Below are 17,695 nucleotides of genomic sequence, written 5' to 3'. Positions count from 1 at the left end.
GTGAACTGTAGGTACTTTCCTGATGTGGTTGTCAAAAGTGGAAAGGGTTAAATTCTATCCCAGATAATCTGCAAATCTGAATAATGCCTTGTCAGTGCTCTTACCTGGGAATGTGTACCAGAATTACCGAGAAATATTTCTCAAAATACACTCCAGACTTGGAGAATCACAATCTCTTAGGACAGTTCTTGGGCACGTACATTCTAACAGAGCTCTGTAGGTGATAATTCTATACACCAACACCCTTGGTTTAGTACGATGGCTTTGTCTGCTCACCATGGGTGATCACACCCACTTCCTTGGCTTCAATGAACTTTTCTGTATGGATGAAGGCCTGAAATAAGATAATTATGGTGGTAATAAAGAAGAGAGCTAGAATTCAAGGTATTTATGAGTTAGAAATTATAGTACTTACAAATAGAGGGAGAAGCTAGTCATGGCTTTTATGAAAGTTTCAAACCTACATAAAAGTCGAGAGATTAGGGATGCCTGGATGGCTCAGAGGGTTAGCGCCTGCCTTCAGCTGGGGGCATGATCCTAGAGTCCCGGGATTGAGTCCCACATCGGGCTCCCTGCATGGAGCCTGCTCCTCCCTCTGCCTGTGTCTCTGCCTCTCTCTTTCTCTGGGTCTCTCATGAATAAATAAATAAAACCTTTAAAAAAAAAAGTCGAGAGATTAAAATTAGGTTAAATATTATGAAATTGCTAATATTCACCCATTTTGACCTATGAAAATGACAGTCAGATAACTCAAGATAAAGTACTCATATACACATCATGATTTTGCCTCATTTGCTTCATCTCTCGCCTTCTCCTTTTAAAATCTTTTTCTATTGCCGAGTAAGCAAATCTTAAATGTTAAGTCATTTTGCCTCTATGTACTTGGCATATATCTCTGAAACTTATCAACATTTTCTTATAATAACTCTGATGCCATTATCACATCTAATTAACAACAGTTCTTTGGATCCATTGGTAAGGCTGTCTCAGTTTCAGTTTTGCTCTTTTTGTGTTTAAGCTACTGATCGAGTTGGCTTGCCAGTCCAGGGCTGATGAGTCCATCTAGACTGACAGGAGGCTCTAAGGAAGCATCAGTCTGGCCCTTGGCTCAGTCTCTAATTCCACGTTATAATCCTCTTCCCATGTCCCATCCATAGTCTCCCTGATTGGAGTCACCTGTTTTGCCCACACTGGGCATTGCTGGCAGTGCAGAGGCTTTCTTTTGGCTAGCAATGCTTTAAATGCTACATGTTTTGGTTACTGATGGTATGTTAAGGTGCACACATTTGTTTGTCTTGTTTTGCGTAAGTAAAGGCAACTGCTAGCAGGGATCTGGGAGGTCAAAAAGCTGCAAAAATTGGTGGGCATGAAGAGCGCTGTTAGAGCACTTACCACCTTAAGACCACCCCTCCTTCTTCTTGGTCAAGGAACTGGTTAGATTGACACTAGGTCACCTGCCAACCTCAACAAAACTTCCATTCAACAAGGCACACTGAAGAACAATACATAATTCCCAGCCCCAGGGCACATCCTTTTAGGTGTCAGTTCAGCTCTGAGAGACCCAAAAGCTAGTAGAATCCTTCAATTCTAGAGTCAAGCATGCTTATATTATGTCTAAAAACTATAGTGCTGGGAGCTATAATATCTACAGAAATTGTAACATTTTACTGAAAACAAATTGGACTTGCACTGGCCTTTAAGGAAATGTTCCACTTAGACAAGATCACTCATTCGAAAAGTATACTTGAAAATAAGGATTTCCAAATTAAACGGAGTGGGATACCTATTTTAATTGGTGTACAGAGGTTTCCAAAAGGCTTCAAGATTCTAAAATAGCTTCATTAAGAGACTCATTACAAAAAGCTAATGAAAAAATAAAAAACACAAGAGGTGGCTGAAACAAAATATACTAAGACTGATGTGACCCCTACTGCTCCACTCCATCCTTCTTTACCTGAGTCCACAGGTTTTTACTAAGTCTCTCTCTGAACTGCCTTTCTACTCCGAAGAGACTATTGAACAGTTATGTTTTAAAATTAAGCTACCTAAAGTTATATATAATCCCCCTCAGGTATCTTTCATGCCCTGGTCAAAGGCAACTTAAGAGCCATAGTTAAAGAATTTCCAAAACCCAGGGAGGAACCCTGAAAGTTTTTAGAAGAATTTAGTCCTAACTGGGACCTATGACCCTGGTCTGCCATATTTTGTTACTTTGTGTGCATGCTGGTAGGACCTGGAGAGGCCATAAATGGATGCAGGAAGTGAGATGACAAAACCTCAAGGATGACATCTGAGATTTTTGTGTAGAAAGAGCTTGCAAAGTAGCAACTGAACTTTTGCGAGCCATTCCTAAAGTCTTCCCTGCCTGCGCTGATTGGTCTGTTCTTCAAGCGTGCAAACAAAAGAAAGATGAATCTGTAGCCGATTTGAAGGCCCATTTGGAAATGCTCTTCCTATACATTCTGGGTTCCTTATAATAGACAAGGCCACACAACCTGCTCTAGCTGGTCTATTTGTACATGGGTTATCCTCTGACATTGGTAGGTTAATAAAAAGGCAGAAAATAGGATGGAACGCCACTGGTCTTTCTGCACTCATGACCACAGATGAACACTTTGAAAACATAAACAAAGGACTTCTAGACTCATGGCCTTACAGCCACAACTCCAAGGCCAGCGGCCTCAGAAAATATCTGGCCAACTTATATTACATCCCCAGATCCCCAGAGGTTCATCATCGGAAGGCTGGCTCAGAGGCCAATTTCTCAAATGTAATCAACTAAGGATTAGAAGAAAAATTGTTCTGAAAGTTCCTATACAAATTCCTTGATCAAACCCCCTCAAGGGAGAGACCCCACAGTCTGTCTACAAAACTGATCGGGGCCTGTCTCAAAACTGAGGGGGCTCTGAGGACCCTCTGGTAAACTACTACCCTCCAATGCTCTTAAACAGCCAAGGAGAAACAAAATTTAAAATTAATGGGAAACTGGGGCACGTGGGTGGCTCAGCTGGTTGGGCATCTACCTTCGGCTCAGGTCATGATCCCAGGGTCCTGGGATCAAGCCCCATGTCGGGCTCCCTGCTCAGTGGAGAACCTGCTTCTCCCTTTCCCTCTACTGTTCTCTCAAATAAAATAAACAAATCTTAAAAAAAAAAAAAAAAAAAGGGAAACTGTGCCAAATTCTGGCAGACACTGGAGCTACAGTTCATACTTTAAACTCCACTCTCATATGACAATAGTTCCGTTGGAGTGAAAAATAAGTTTCCATAGTGGGGTTATATAATAAAATTCAGAGAGAAATTCTATCTCAACCAGTACAAATGACTCTGGAATCTTTTACTAAAAACTTTTCCTTTTTGCCCCCAATCTATTAGGTGACCAACTCCATCTAAGTTAAAAAGGTTAAAAAATTAATTAATTAAAAGGATTAATATGGTTTGCCTCCAATGGAGACCTCACCTTAGAGTTCCGTGACCAACCTGAACCTGATCTTTTATTTCTTTACAATCTGTCCTTTAAAATTGTCCTTGAAATAGAAGAATTCTAACAAAAGTTCCTTAGTTTAATCAAAGTGCCTGAAATTCAATGGGCTACTTCCAGTATTGATATTGGGAGGATAAAAAGTGGAGCACCTACAAAAATTCACATAGACGTGACTAAACTTCTTCCTCAATTGTCTCAACATCCAAGCAAGGCCTTGATTAAATAAGAGAAGACCTAATTGTCCAGGAGTTAATTTCTGTACTGACCCCTCTAACAATCTAGGGTCTTGCCAGTCTGGAAACCTAATGGGAGGGGATAGCAATTTGTCCAAATCTATTAACAAGACAGTTATTCCCCCTTTCCAAAACATCCTTTTGGCACAAGTTCCACCTGACTCAAAACGGTTCACTGTGGCAGACCTCTATTCAGCCTCTTTCAACATCCCTGTAGATCCTGACAGCCAAGATCTATTTGCCTTTACTTAGAATAATCAACAGTACACCTGAAAAAAAAAAAAAAAACAAACAGTACACCTGGACAGTTGTATTCAGAGGCCAAGGTTCACCGTAACCGCTTATTTCTCCCAACCACTCCACCAAGATAGAAGTACACTCCAATTCCCTAGGTAACCAAGCTTTTCACAATATGTGGATGATTTCTTGCCATGTTCCGTTATCAAGAGGCACCCATACAAGATTCTATTTATTTGACACAACAGTTAGCTGAAAAAGGGCATAAAGTATCTGAAGAAGAATTATAATCACCTATGGACACTGTTCATTACTTAGGTCATAACCTAACTGCCAAAGGGATCTAGCTATCTCCAAAAATAATTACATGAATCCAGGAATTTCCTACAACAAAGTGACAGCCTAACGGGTTTCTAGGTTTAGCTGGCTATTGCAGACTATAGACTATAAAATTAGGGCTCCTAATTTTTATGTGCTTCCCTACTCTATGAACTTACTAAAATTTTGGTTCCTGAGCCTTTTTCCCTGGGAAGATCAACATGAATAGGCCTTCTAAAACTGAAACAAAACTTAGAAGACCTATCCTCGGTGCCCTAAGACTACAGCTGCAGCTTCAGTTGGTAGAAGCCTCAGCGGATCTAAACTTCTGGAAGTGATGTCTACTTACAAACTCCATTGTCCAAAGCCTTCCTAACTCTGGATTAACCCATTTCTCTGCAAGCAGACTAATGTCTTATGAAGTCCTTCTGCTTTCACCACCAATCTTAATCTTAAATGTTGTAACATTCCTAATCTTGCCACATTACTACCCCTGTGTAATGAAGGTGAGCTGCACAACTGCGAGGTACTAACATCCCATTTCATGACACCACATCCTGATCCAAGGGACACCTCTTTAACTAATTCTGATCTACTTTTGTTTGTTGATGGGTCATATTGTAAAAAATGAAAAAGGGATTTCCAGGCTGGTTATGAACTACCCGATATGAACTACCTAGAAAGGGAAATCTCCCACAAGCTAAATTGGCCCAACAAGCAGAGCTCCACACTCCACCAAAGTGTGCTGGTTATCAAAAGGGCAAATTGGGGGATCCCTGGGTGACTCAGTGATTGAGCATCTGCCTTCAGCCCAGGGCATGATCCTGGAGTCCCAGGATTGGGTCCAACATGGGGCTCTCTGCATGGAGCCTGCTTCTCCCTCTGCCTGTGTCTCTACCTTTCTCTCGCTCTGTCATGAATAAATAAATAAAATCTTTTTTTTAAAAAAAGGGGGGTCAATTGGTAACATTTATACTGATGGCTAATATGCCTTTAGGGTTGTCCATGAATATGGAATGTATGGAATATATGGAAACAAAGGAGTTTCTCATGTCTACTAGGATCCCAATCAAACATGGACAAGTACATGACCTCACTGCTCTTCTATCTTCTGAAGTTGTGTCCTCAAATACAGACATACACTTAAAGGATTAAACCTGACTATCAGGGAAATGCTCCAGCTGACTTTCATGCAGAGTCAGCAGCAAGAGAATCCATAGGTTGTGGTACATGCAGATAAGGTCCATTCTGCTTCTACAAAAAAAATGACCTCTTGTTGCCAGGCTTGCCATCCTGATGTCTTTGCAACATGGCAACAGTCTGCTCCTGAATCAGAAAAATTAGGATGAGCACATAATGGCTGTAATCTCAATGAACAGTCAGGGACATGGGATGGGAAGCCCAAGATAGCCCCTTGGTTCTTCTCATCCACACGGTAAATTCTATTTTTTGAATTTTACATTCCTTTACCTACCATGTTTGTTTTTTTTTAATAACAAATTATAAATAAACATTGGTGGGAAGGCTTATACAAGACTGTAGAAAAAACAAAAACCCAGTTTACATCAATGTGTAAGCTCTCAGATCCATAGTTCTGGAAAACCTGTTTTTGTTCTCAGAAGCCTCAAGCCTCCACCCTCTGGACCTTTTGAACACCTGCAGCTGGACTTCATTCATTTGCCACCATTCTGGGGTTATCAATATGTTCTTGTTATTATTTGTATGTTTTCCAGCTGGCTAAAGCTTTCCCCTGCTGCAAAGCTAATGCCCTCACAGTGGCAAAGAAACTGTTAGAAAACACATTTCCCACTTGGTGTATACCTTCCATAATTTCTGGTGATCAAGGCACCCACTTCACTGGGAAGATCATACGAGCTTTAGTAAAGGTCTTATAAACATCTTGGAATTATCACTGTTCCCATTGCCCTCAATCATTGGCAATGTTGAAAGAACTACGCGATTTTCCAACTTAAAATCTCTAAGCCCCCTGAAACTCCTGAATTCCCTTGGTCTAATAAGGTACTGCTGCTAGCATTGTTGATAACTCACAATATCACCCTAGGGAAACATACACTCACTTCATATGAAATGGTCACTGGTAGGACAAAGTCTACTGGTATGCAACTTTCTACTGATCCCTTGCCAGTATGATCCCTTCTGCCTTCATGCCAGAAAGACCAGCTACTGTAAGTCTTTAATATCTTATGCTAAAGCCTACCATCAACAGGTTAAGGAAACTTTCTCTGACCCCAGTTCAAAGTATTCTGTTGGTCAGTCTGGAGCCTGGTGACTGGGCATTTTGGAAGCACCACTGGGATAGGGGAAAAAAGCAGCTCACAGCCAATTGAGAAGGACCTTACCAAGTGTTTCTGACCACTGACACTGTTGCAAAACTAGAGGGCAGAGTCTTGCATAAACACCTGACAGCTAAAGACAGCCTCACCTGACTTCTGGTCCTGTACAGACACTGGAGATCTCCAAATCAAATTGACAGGGAAGATAAGTTGTTCATGTCAAGGTGAACTGCTTCTGCCCAAGAGGAGGGATCAAGACTTCATTCTTTGACATGAAATATTTTTTTTCTCTTTTTTTCCTTCAGCATTAGTCTGGAAAGATAGTGCCCTCATGGGTGTCTCCCAGGCCATTGCTAAGGTGGGGGGTGTAATCCTTCTGACTGCTGGTTTGTCATCAAAGATTCCAATCTGTCCATGATGCTAGAGACCCCCTGGTCTCCCTGTGACTAATTTCTCTTCTTTCCTAATGTCACCTCAAATTACAGTTAACTCCTCCAAAGTGTTCCATTGATTTCAACTTTTTTAACCAGAACAACCTGTGCCTTTATTTTCTTCAATTATAAGGGTATGCACCAATAAATAAATAAATAAATAAATAAATAAATAAATAAATGTATGCACCCAAAAGACACAACTACTTATGTAAATCTTGATACATCTGTACCTCCTTGTTCTCCTGATCATCTAGCTTACTTGCCCTCTCTCTAAGACATCACACCAGCAACACCCATCTTTGCAGGGTGTTTATAACAACTCATTCTTATAAGCTAGGAGGTTTTCTTCTGGTAGATGCTGAAAACCTAACTGACTCCAGGCTTGAGAGGGTGAATGCAATAGCGCCTGTGAATGAATTCATTAATAGCAGCACCTAAAGGGAACAGTTGTGTGTTTTTGTGGCAGTTATCATTCTCCTTGGGCCTAAGAATGCCTAGTTGGCACACAGCTGGGCAATGACTCTTAAGTCATCTAATTGTACTGATAACTTTTCATAAGCAAGCTAAAACATCTCATTGAATCTATACCATCGAGATAAAAAAGACCTACTAGGAGGCATCCATTATTCAGGATTTGCTTCTTTTGGCAGGGCCATGCTTTTCTGGTCAGGAGTTCATGAAAACAAGATGTGATCAGAAACCTCTCCCTCACTTTTGAAGATAATGCATAATCTGTTGCTAATGGGATAGCTGCCTAACAAAGATCTTGAGCCTCTCTAGCAAAAGTTGTCCTTGATAATAGAACAGCTCTTGATTCTTTTAGCTGAACAAGGAAGTGTCTGTGTTCAAGCCAACGCCACCTGCTGTGCCTGGATTAGCAAATCTGGAAGTTGAAACTAAATTACATAAAATCACAGAAAAAATGACTCCTTCCATGGGGTCTTTCTTTGACTTCTTTAACTTACTTGATTTTGATTAGTTTGGGTCCTGGGACCACGGCTCCAAAGTGCATACCAAACACTGGCAATTAATTATCCTCCTTATAGTAATCATAATAATCCCCCTGATGTATTATATTCTCTCAAAAGCTTTAAATGCATGTTTGCAGCCACTAACCACCAAGCAAATGAGTGGGCCATCTAAGGAATGAAGAAAGTAACCAACTTAACAAGTGTCAACTGAAAGTTGTGACCTGTGAATATCAAGAGGTTAAGCAGGAATATCATGACCTATAGGTACCACAAAAAGGAAAAATAAAACCTTGTGAGCTTAAGAATAGTAGCTGAGAATGGTGTTAATGCCTTAAATTTTGATCACATCTCTCAGTTACTTGGAGAGCAAGAGAACTGTTCAAAACAAAACCACAAGCCCAAAGTGATGTCACTTAGACCAAGTTCCCAAACTGGGGATTAATACCTAACGTAATGTATTAGTATTCAGAAATGTAGTCTAACCAGTTAGTCAGGAATTTTTCAATTAGTGTCAAAGAATCTACCATGTGGGCCCTCTCACCCCCCAAAGAAAGATGAGGTAATCTGCATAAGACCCCTTGATTTTCCTGCTAAGGAAAAGTTACCTGGCCTGGAATTAATTACTCTCCTTTGCTAATTACTTTCTTTCCTCACCGTCCTTCTACAAAAACCTTCCATTCTGTACAACTCCTTGGAGCTCTTCTCTGCATCCTGAGTGGGATGGGTGCCCTGTTCATGAGTCATTTAATAAACAGCTAGATCTTCAAATGTTCTCAGTTGGATTTTGTTTCATTAACAGTATCACCTGGTACCCAATCCATACTCATATTTTTCTGATTCCTTTAAAAATATCTTTTTTACAGGGGCACTTGGGTGGCTCAGTTGGTTAAACATCTGACTCTTGGGATCCCTGGGTGGCACAGCAGTTTGGCGCCTGCCTTTGGCCCAGGGCGTGATCCTGGAGACCCGGGATCGAATCCCACGTCGGGCTCCCTGCATGGAGCCTGCTTCTCTCTCTGCCTCTCTCTCTCTCTCTCTCTCTCTCTCTCTCTCGCTCTGTGTGTGACTATCATGAATAAATAAATAAAATCTTTAAAAAAAAAAAAAAAAGAAAGAAACATCTGACTCTTGATTTCTGCTCAGGGCTCTGTGCTCAGCAGGGAGTCTGCTCCACCCCCTCTCTCCTTCTGCCCCTCTGTCCCTCCTCCCTGCTTATGCTCCCTCCTCCCTGCTCAAGTATATGTGCTCTCTATAAAAAAAAAAAATTAATATATATCTTTTTTACAGTTTCAGTTTATTGTATCAAGTTTCTAAACAAGGGCCAGGCCAGGTGGCTCAGCGGTTTAGCACCGCCTTCAGCCCAGGGTGTGATCCTGGAGACCTGGGATCAAGTCCCATATGAGGCTCCCTGCATGGAGCCTGCTTCTCCCTCTGCCTGTGTCTCTGCCTCTCTGTGTCTCTCTCATGAATAAATGTTTAAATATATATATATATATATATAAGTTTCTAAACAAGGTTCATATGTTGTATTTGGTGGATGAAATTTTTAAGCCTCTTTTCAACCTGGAGTAGTCCTTCTGAAATCCCCCCTCCCACTTTTCTCCCATGCCCTGACATGTTGAAGAAACTGGGTTATCTATTCTGTGGTTATGACCCACGTTTTGGACTTGTTTGCTTTCCCATGATTTCACAGAACATGCTCCTCAACCTGCCACATTTTCTATAACCTGGAAGTCATGAGGCCAGCCCTTATAGTCATTATAATATCTTATTTCCAGTAGACAAGGCATGCCCTTGAGAGTGCCAGAGCTAGACAGGAGTGAGTGTGGTATTTTGGTTATGCCACTTAAAAGCTGTAACCTTGGGCAACTTCCTACATCTATCTAAGCCTCCACCGTCTCACCTGTAGAACAGGAATATAACAATTCATAACTTGAAGAGTTTTGTAAAGATAAAAAGAGAAATGAATAGGCAATGCCTGGCACTGTGTCTGATACATACACAGGCAAGCAGTAGCTCAGGGAACGTCAGTTCCTGCAATGACAAATGATACCTCTGGTTTATGTATCATAGAAATACTCATTCCAATAAAACGCTTATAAAGTAGCTGAAAAATTGTATCTTTTTTTGACACCACAAGATATGTACAGTATTTATCTATATCTGTGATTAAGTAATACTTACAGCAGAAGTAGGGAGTCCAAGGATTTTTGAACAATAAATTGTCTTCAGGAATTTTGCTCTACTCTCAAGAGAGCAGAGTCTCCTCTGGGCCAAAAACATGCTACAGAATAAAAGAAAATTTTTAAAAGGAAGAAAATATATGATACTTACATCATTATCAGACACAGGTACCAATAGACCAGAAACTTATATAAGTAAAAACTTCTGATAGTTGTTTTGTTTCTATATATAATCTCTTGTCACTAGAATCATTATAATACAATCCTCTTTCTAAAAATTTACACATCTCATTTTAAACTAGAGATGTGTAAGGATATTATAAATTCAAGAAATAAGGCTCTAATTTAGTCAAGAGCATAAAATTATAGTAAGTAGAAGTTTCATTTGTATGAGCTATAAAAACCAGAATATTTCAATCTAGGACCTACTCAAATTTCAGAATTTTCTGGAGAATAGTCACTAGTAAAACAGCATAATTTTTGACAGTAAATTAAAGTGGTTAGAAACAGAATTTAGCAAGTTGTTTGAAAAGGATTATAGCAAGTCCTTGACAAATAGAAGGAATATATGAATGAATCTTAGATTATTTTCACAAATGATACTTTCCTCAACAATCCCATAGAGAGCTAGCAAGCTATTTCAACAGATTCTAGTTACATAACAGGCATGCATTCTGAATTACATCTCTACCTATAAGGAAAAGTGTTATCAAAGAAACACGAAATTCCATTATTATACTGCTACTTACAAGCATAAGAACTCAGCTTTCTAAAAAACATTCAAGTTCACAGAAACTTCTTATAAGGTTTTTTTTTTTTAAGATTTTATTTATTTATTCATAAGAGACACACACACAGAGAGAGAGAGAGAGAGAGAGGCAGAGACACAGGCAGAGGGAGAGGCAGGCTCCACGCAGGGAACCTGATGTGGGACTCGATCCCGGGTCTCCAGGATAACATCCCAGGCTGAAGGCAGGCACTAAACCACTGAGCCACCCAAGAATCCCCCTTCTTATAAGGTTTTACTGTGAGAATGTTGTATCAGTGGATGGCACTGCCTCCATCTCTAATAGTTAATTAAACTTTAGAAAAAGAGACACACTCTATGGATTCCAAGGAATCCACTGAAGCTAGACAGCTACAAATCTTTTTAAGTTACTGAAACGTTAGACTAGAGAAAGCTCTAAAGGTAAGAAATAATATTTTGTAGTTTCTTAGAAGGTTAAATATAGGGTATCCCTGGGTGGCTCAGCGGTTTTTGCGCCTGCCTTCTGCCCAGGATGTGGTTCTGGAGTCCCAGGATCAAGTCCCATGTCGAGCTCTCTGCATGGAGCCTGCTTCTCCCTCTGCCTGTGTCTCTGCCTCTCTCTCTGCATCTTTCATGAATAAATAAAAATTTGAAAAAAAAAAGGTTAAATATAAAATCCTGACTTTGTCAACAAGATCTCAGCTTAAAATGACAGCCTCTTAACCCTTCTACATCACATCAGTCTATTTAAATCCTCTGCAAAGCACTTCTGTTGTTTGGTTGGTCATTCATTCATTCACTCACTCATTCAGTGCTTCATGTGTGTTTAGTTTACCACTGCATTCTCTGGCACGTAGTAGGCACTTGATAAATAAAACTATTAAATGACTGAATGAATACATAAAATCACATTATAAATTAATGATGTAAATGGGCAATTTATGAGTCCTTTTACGAAATACTGATTGCTTTGTAAATAATTAACCCTTATGTTGTCTTTTTTTTCTTCTTAAGATTTTATTTACAAGACACACACACACACAGAAGCAGAGACCTAGGCAGAGGGAAAAGCAGACTCCCTATGGGAGTCTGATGCAGGACTCGATCCCAGAACCCTGAGATCATGACCTGAGCCAAAGGCAGACGCTCAACCACTAAGCAACCCAGGTGCCCCTGTTGTAAGTCTTTCAAGTTGAAGGACAGGTTTTCTTGAATCAAAATATGCCTATTTTTATGTCATTAACTCTTATGTTCAGGAATAAAATATTAACTAGGTTAGACAATAGGGATTGTTTTAAGGAGAGATATTACCATACCACAGCTACAATATAAAAAAAATCTTTATTCACTATCCTGGAGTTATTTGATTTAGGATAACATAGTTGGGTTTTTTTCCCCCCCAGCAAATAAATGCCCATTTATTTAGCCTAATTTCTATTAGCAATAGTCGCACCTCGGATAAACCTCATTGGCTAGATACTGCCACTGCACAAAGCTATTTATTTAGCCTAATTTCTTAGGTACTTAAGGCAAGTCTAAGCAAAATGCTTTCTTGCAAGTAGACAATTGAGAGAAACCTCTTCTACCTTCTTGAGATAAACTAGGGGAAAACACAGCACTAGGAATCGGGATACCTAGATTCTAGTCCTTACTCCGATATTACAGTTTTCTGATATTACAGTTTTCTATCCATGGACTCTTGCTGAACCTTGGTTCCTTCATTTTTCAAAACAGATGAATACATGAATCCTTGATTTGAAGGTAAAGTCAGAAGGTGCTGGTGAGTGAATGATCATATGTGATCTCAGACTGCAGCTCTTGGGGGATTTCACTCTACATGTGTGAACCATGCCATCTGGCCACCAGGTCTCAGCACCCATTCTTCTTAGGGAGTTAACACTAAATCCACCTGTTTTCATCTGGAAATCCCAAAGCCTAAATCCCACATCCTCTCTAGCTACCTTCAACAGTATATTACCTCCATGATACAACATACTCTCTGGCAAGTGATCCAGTTCTTCCAGTTCTTTTCCACTTTTCCAAACCTTCCACTGTATCTTTTGGAACAGATGGATCAAAATCAGCAAATGCCAACATATCTTTATGTTCTCAGAGTGTTCTCCTTGCTTTAATCCAATCTTTAATGCAAAATTGTTGCGTGAAGATACCATTTCTATGTTCCTCAGTGCTGGCTTTTGTTCTCATACGCTGCACCTAAGACTTTCTTGCTGTCCATTTTACCACTGCCAGACTACTAGTTCCCTCATCTGCCTCTCCGATGTTATCTCCTGGCCTGCTGGTATCTTCCTATCATTGTTAAAGATTTTGGCATTAGGTATACAGTTTTCTTCTCAAAGTACTGTGATCATCTCAGATAATTTCAATGGCTTCAGAGATGACAGACTCAACATCTGGTATCCCCATGTCCATTTGCTCCATTCCATCCTAGTCACTTTCCTACCATCATATCCTAACCCTGCACCTGGCCATTACCTTAATCTGGTCTAATTCGAAAATAACTAATTCAAACATTCTGCTCCTTGACCATAAACTACCATTCCTTTCAATTAATTATCCTATTCTTCAATATTATCAAGATCACTAGGAGGCTGCCTCTCCTTTTCCCAATCAGCTTTCCCTTTCCTTTATTTTCCAATTTAGATGCCAGTTCTACCACTTGGGTAATGTTCTTGACGATGCCTTATCCATCTTATCTGTCCTTTCACCTGTTGTGACACTCCAGCCCTGGATGAACTCTTCCACAGTGTCTGGCTTTGCCAAGCTGTGGAATGCTGGGGAAAGTCACATAGGATGTTTGGTTTCACCATAAATTTGTGGTCATTCATCTCAAATTGACCCCTAACACTCTCCAGCATTTACACTATATTTTGCTGGGGAAGGATGACAAAATATGCCACCCCAAAATATGCCACTTTAAAATAAGAATTATTTTGGGCTAAAGGCACTTGGAAAACAGCAAATGCAAGAGGAGCAATCCTCTTTCTGAAAACTGGAGATAAAACTCCTAAAAAAAGCATTTGTTTTTGCCTCTTCCTTGGGTCTTCATTCTCTTATGAGGACTCCTGTGTCACACAGAACTTATCTTAAATGTGTGTGCTCTTCTCCTGTCACCTGCCTTATGGCAGTTTAATTCTCAGGCCCAGCTGGAAACCCTCAAAGGATAGGCCATACTTCTCTCCCATAGTCCAGAATGATTATTTTAATTTTTCCCACACTTCTCTAACCTAAAACCTCTTAATTCTAAGTAGATGACCTTGCTTCCTATCACAGAGAAAACAAAAGCTATCAGATTCATCATTTCAATTTTCCCAAATCAAAAACACCAAACCCCCCAAATCCTTTGTTTCTTCCCATCACAGTAAAGGAAGTGACCCTCCCACAAAAGGATAATTCTTCCTCTCATGACTAAGATCTCATTCACTCCCAGCTCTACCGCGACCTTGCTCCCACTGATTATTACCCCTTTCTCTGGTATATACAACTTTCCTTGCCCACATCTCTTCTAGTTAAAAAACAACAAATACAAAACATAAACAAAAAGTAATACTCTTGACTCTACCTTTTCATCTCTGTTGCTCATTTCCTCTTCAAATCAAAACTGTTACTTTCTCTTGAAAGCAAAGCTTTTAAAAAGCTATGTTATCAGTTGTCTTCTTTTCCTCAATATACACTCTTTAACCTGGTGCAATCTGACTTTTGTACCAATTACTCCACAGAGGCAGCTCTTGCTCAAGTCAATTTCGATCTTCATATTGTTAAATCCAGTGAACAACTGGCATTCCCTCACTTTCCTTGAGCTCTCTGCAGATACTGCCTGTCAAGCCCTGTCTCCTCCCAGAAACACCATGTTCCCGTGGCTTTTGACATACCATAATCCCTCATTTCCCTCCTACCTCTCCTCTAATCTGCCATTAAATGATGGAATTTCTCAATACCCACATCTGGACTCTCTTCTTCTCATTCATTACTCTCTCACTAAACAATATGAATGCAGGAAGAACTGTGGGGGCATCAGTGGAAAAAAAAGGCTCCAAAAAAAAATCTAAGTAGGCTGACTTATGGATTCCAAATCTCTGAAGCTATTTTTTTTCCTGCAATTTACATAAGCACGTTTGACCAGTACTTTCTAATGCAATTAATGCTCCATACATATATTCACAAATAACAAAAATGGATTAACAAATCTGGATGTCATTGAAAAGTTGGGAGAAAACCCAAACATATATGATTTTTTATTGTAAACAATATTTTCATTGTATTTTTCCAGTTTCTCCTTAAAAATAATGCTCTGTGAAGAAGACCGGGGAACTGTGAATCGGGGTGATCTGCTAAACCAGATTAAGGCATATTGTAAATAAGGTCAGTTCCATGTCCACATATGCTTGATCAACAGAAAATTAAACTATTTCTTTTCATCGGAGTAGACTATTTAAGATGAAGATACTAGAAGGTATGTGTGGCAGAAGCTGAGAAGGCTGGTGAATTGTTGGGGGCACAGAAACCACAGCTACAGTGTAAGCAAAACAGTCAAAATGAATTGTGCCAAGTTTGAAACTCTGGCCTTAAACTCAAATGATCAATTTAAATATAACCACTTTGCACAGGCAGGAGGAGAGGTAGGAAGAGATTTAGGTAATCTGATTTTTTTTTTTCCTTTATAAAAATCTTTAACATTTAAAAGAAAGAATCACATGTTCATCCTGACAGCTTTACCAGAATTGGCCACCCAGTGAGTTACACACAGGTAGGCACTTAGAAGGTTATTGCACGCCTCCTTCTCTGATGGGGTCACGGCGAGGTGGCCACTCTCCCCGCAGTAGGCCCGGAGTGGGCCCTCCACAAGGAGGCTGGACTCGAACCAGGCTGTGGGGAGGTCCAAGAGAACCTCACCTCCAAATGGTGAAACTAGTGACCTGGCACCATTCCTGTGGCTATTTTCACTCCAGAGCACACTGTTCACTTAAGTAGACTCGAGTGGGTGGGGAGCTCAAGGAAGGTTAAGGTGAGCGACTGCAACAAAGGCTGACGCTGGGATCCCTGGGTGGCGCAGCGGTTTAGCGCCTGCCTTTGGCCCAGGGCGTGATCCTGGAGACCCGGGATCGAATCCCACGTCGGGCTCCCGGTGCATGGAGCCTGCTTCTCCCTCTGCCTATGTCTCTGTCTCTCTGTGTGACTATCATAAATAAATTTAAAAAAAAAAAAACAAAGGCTGACGCTAATGAACGCGCAGCCCGCGCTGGGAACAGTCGGAGCAGAGATGACTTCTCCTTTAGGCTCTCCCTGCCCGTCCGCTTCTCGAATGTTTCTAAGGTTCACCGGTGCAACAGATGGCATCCAGAAGGTGAACAGGTGCTGGCTGGGGGAAACACAGCGGGAATGATAAGCCTCAAAGTCATGTCATTGGGGCAAGAGTGGAAAGAATCAGCCGTCTTTGGCCCGCACCAGGCAGACCCGCTGTTAGGCCGCGCGGTGAAGGCGGGCTCGTGGACACCTACGAGCCCAGGGGGAGCCGCGGCTGCGAGCTTGCGGGGAAGGGACGAGCTTCCTGCACAGCTCCGGGGGACACCTGCACCGCGGGCGCGGGCCTGGAAGGGAGCGAGCCGCGCACGTCGTCTCGGGGGGCGGGGGGCGGGCGGGGGGCGGGGGGGGCAGGCCTCGGGGTCGCCCTCGCGGGCGGCGGAGGGCGGAGGGCGGAGGGGGCGGCCCTGCTCGCTGCACGCGCACACCTCAGTGTCCACGCGGCCCCACAGCCTCCGTTTCCTTTATTAGGAATCCCGGTTAGGTTAGGGATGAAGCGGAGTCGGGGTTTCCAAAATGCCAGACTTGTAAAATCCGGGCGCAAAGCCCTCTTTTTTGATGACCGGGTGCAGGCCCGCGCCCTGGGAGGCCAACCTCCGGTCCCGAGGACCGTGACTCCAGCGCCGACGCCCTGCAGCGCCCCCGCGGCCCTCCGAGGCCCGACCCGGGTCACCGCCGCCGGCTCCCGAGCGCGAGTCCGGCTCCTCAAGGGGATCCCGCCGGGCCAGGCGCGCCCCTCCGGCCGCCTCCCGCCTGCCTCCTGCCTGCCCGGCCTCGATCCGCCAGGCCCCGCCAGGCTCCGCGAGCCCCGGCCCCGAGCGCCCACCCGGCGCCCCACTCACCTCCTGCGCACCCGCCTCGCCTCCCCGCTGCGCGAGTGCCTGCGCGGCGGGGCCGGGGGCGGGGCCGGGGGCCGGCGGGGGGCGGGGCCGGGGCGGGCGCAGAGCGCGGATTGGCTGGGGCGCCGGCCGCGGGGGCGGGGCGGGCGGCCCGGGTGCGCGGTGGGCGGTGGGCGGGAGGCGGGGCAAGGCGCTGCCGCCGGGGAGGGGGTCACGCTCAGCGCCCTGCAGGGGGCGCTCCCGGGCCGCGCGCCGCAGGTGGGGTAGCGGCAGGTCTGGGCAAGGGGGTGGGGCGGGGAGAGCTCCCGGGTGGGGCCGGGGTTGGGCGTGAAGACTAGCCCCGGGGCACTGAGCAGATGTGGGTCCCGGTTTGGGTTGGGGGAGGTTATAGGACAAAGCAAAGTGGGGCACTGCGCTTAGGGCAGGGAAGGGTTGTAGATAGAATGATGCTGGAAGGTGCCTGAGACAGGGCGAGCCTAAAGAGAACGTGGACAGGGGTTGTACATGTCTACATGGCCTGTGATGGGGGGAGGGAAAAAGCAGGAATTTACATTTCTGAAGAGAAAAAAAAATCAGTTTGATTAGAGAACTGAGAAGTAAGGGTAGGGGTGTGACACTGAAGGAGGAAAATGTGGG

At 42.9% G+C, this 17,695-nt stretch overlaps 1 protein-coding gene and 1 pseudogene across 4 annotated transcripts in view; both read right to left on the bottom strand.

The window, feature by feature from the left end:
- Window positions 1–17,111, bottom strand: part of KYAT3 (kynurenine aminotransferase 3) — a 66,650-nt gene extending 49,539 nt beyond the window's left edge. Inside the window, exons 1-2 of one of the 4 annotated variants that reach the window (XM_041749301.1) lie at window positions 17,063–17,111; window positions 10,155–10,254 (exon numbers count right to left, since the gene is read on the bottom strand). In XM_041749301.1, the coding sequence (XP_041605235.1) occupies window positions 10,155–10,253 (99 nt within the window). In that variant the 5' untranslated portion in view covers window position 10,254; window positions 17,063–17,111. Of the gene's footprint in view, window positions 1–10,154; window positions 10,255–14,481; window positions 14,743–17,062 lie in introns of those variants that run through there. The other 3 variants (XM_041749303.1, XM_041749302.1, XM_041749300.1) reach the window with 3 other exon arrangements.
- On the bottom strand, window positions 12,191–12,398 carry LOC121488417 (annotated as a pseudogene).
- Window positions 17,112–17,695: the final 584 nt, after the last annotated feature.

Source organism: Vulpes lagopus, chromosome 3 (genome assembly GCF_018345385.1).
Source record: "Vulpes lagopus strain Blue_001 chromosome 3, ASM1834538v1, whole genome shotgun sequence".
Taxonomy (NCBI): domain Eukaryota; kingdom Metazoa; phylum Chordata; class Mammalia; order Carnivora; family Canidae; genus Vulpes; species Vulpes lagopus.
This window is presented reverse-complemented; position numbering and strand designations above follow the sequence as displayed.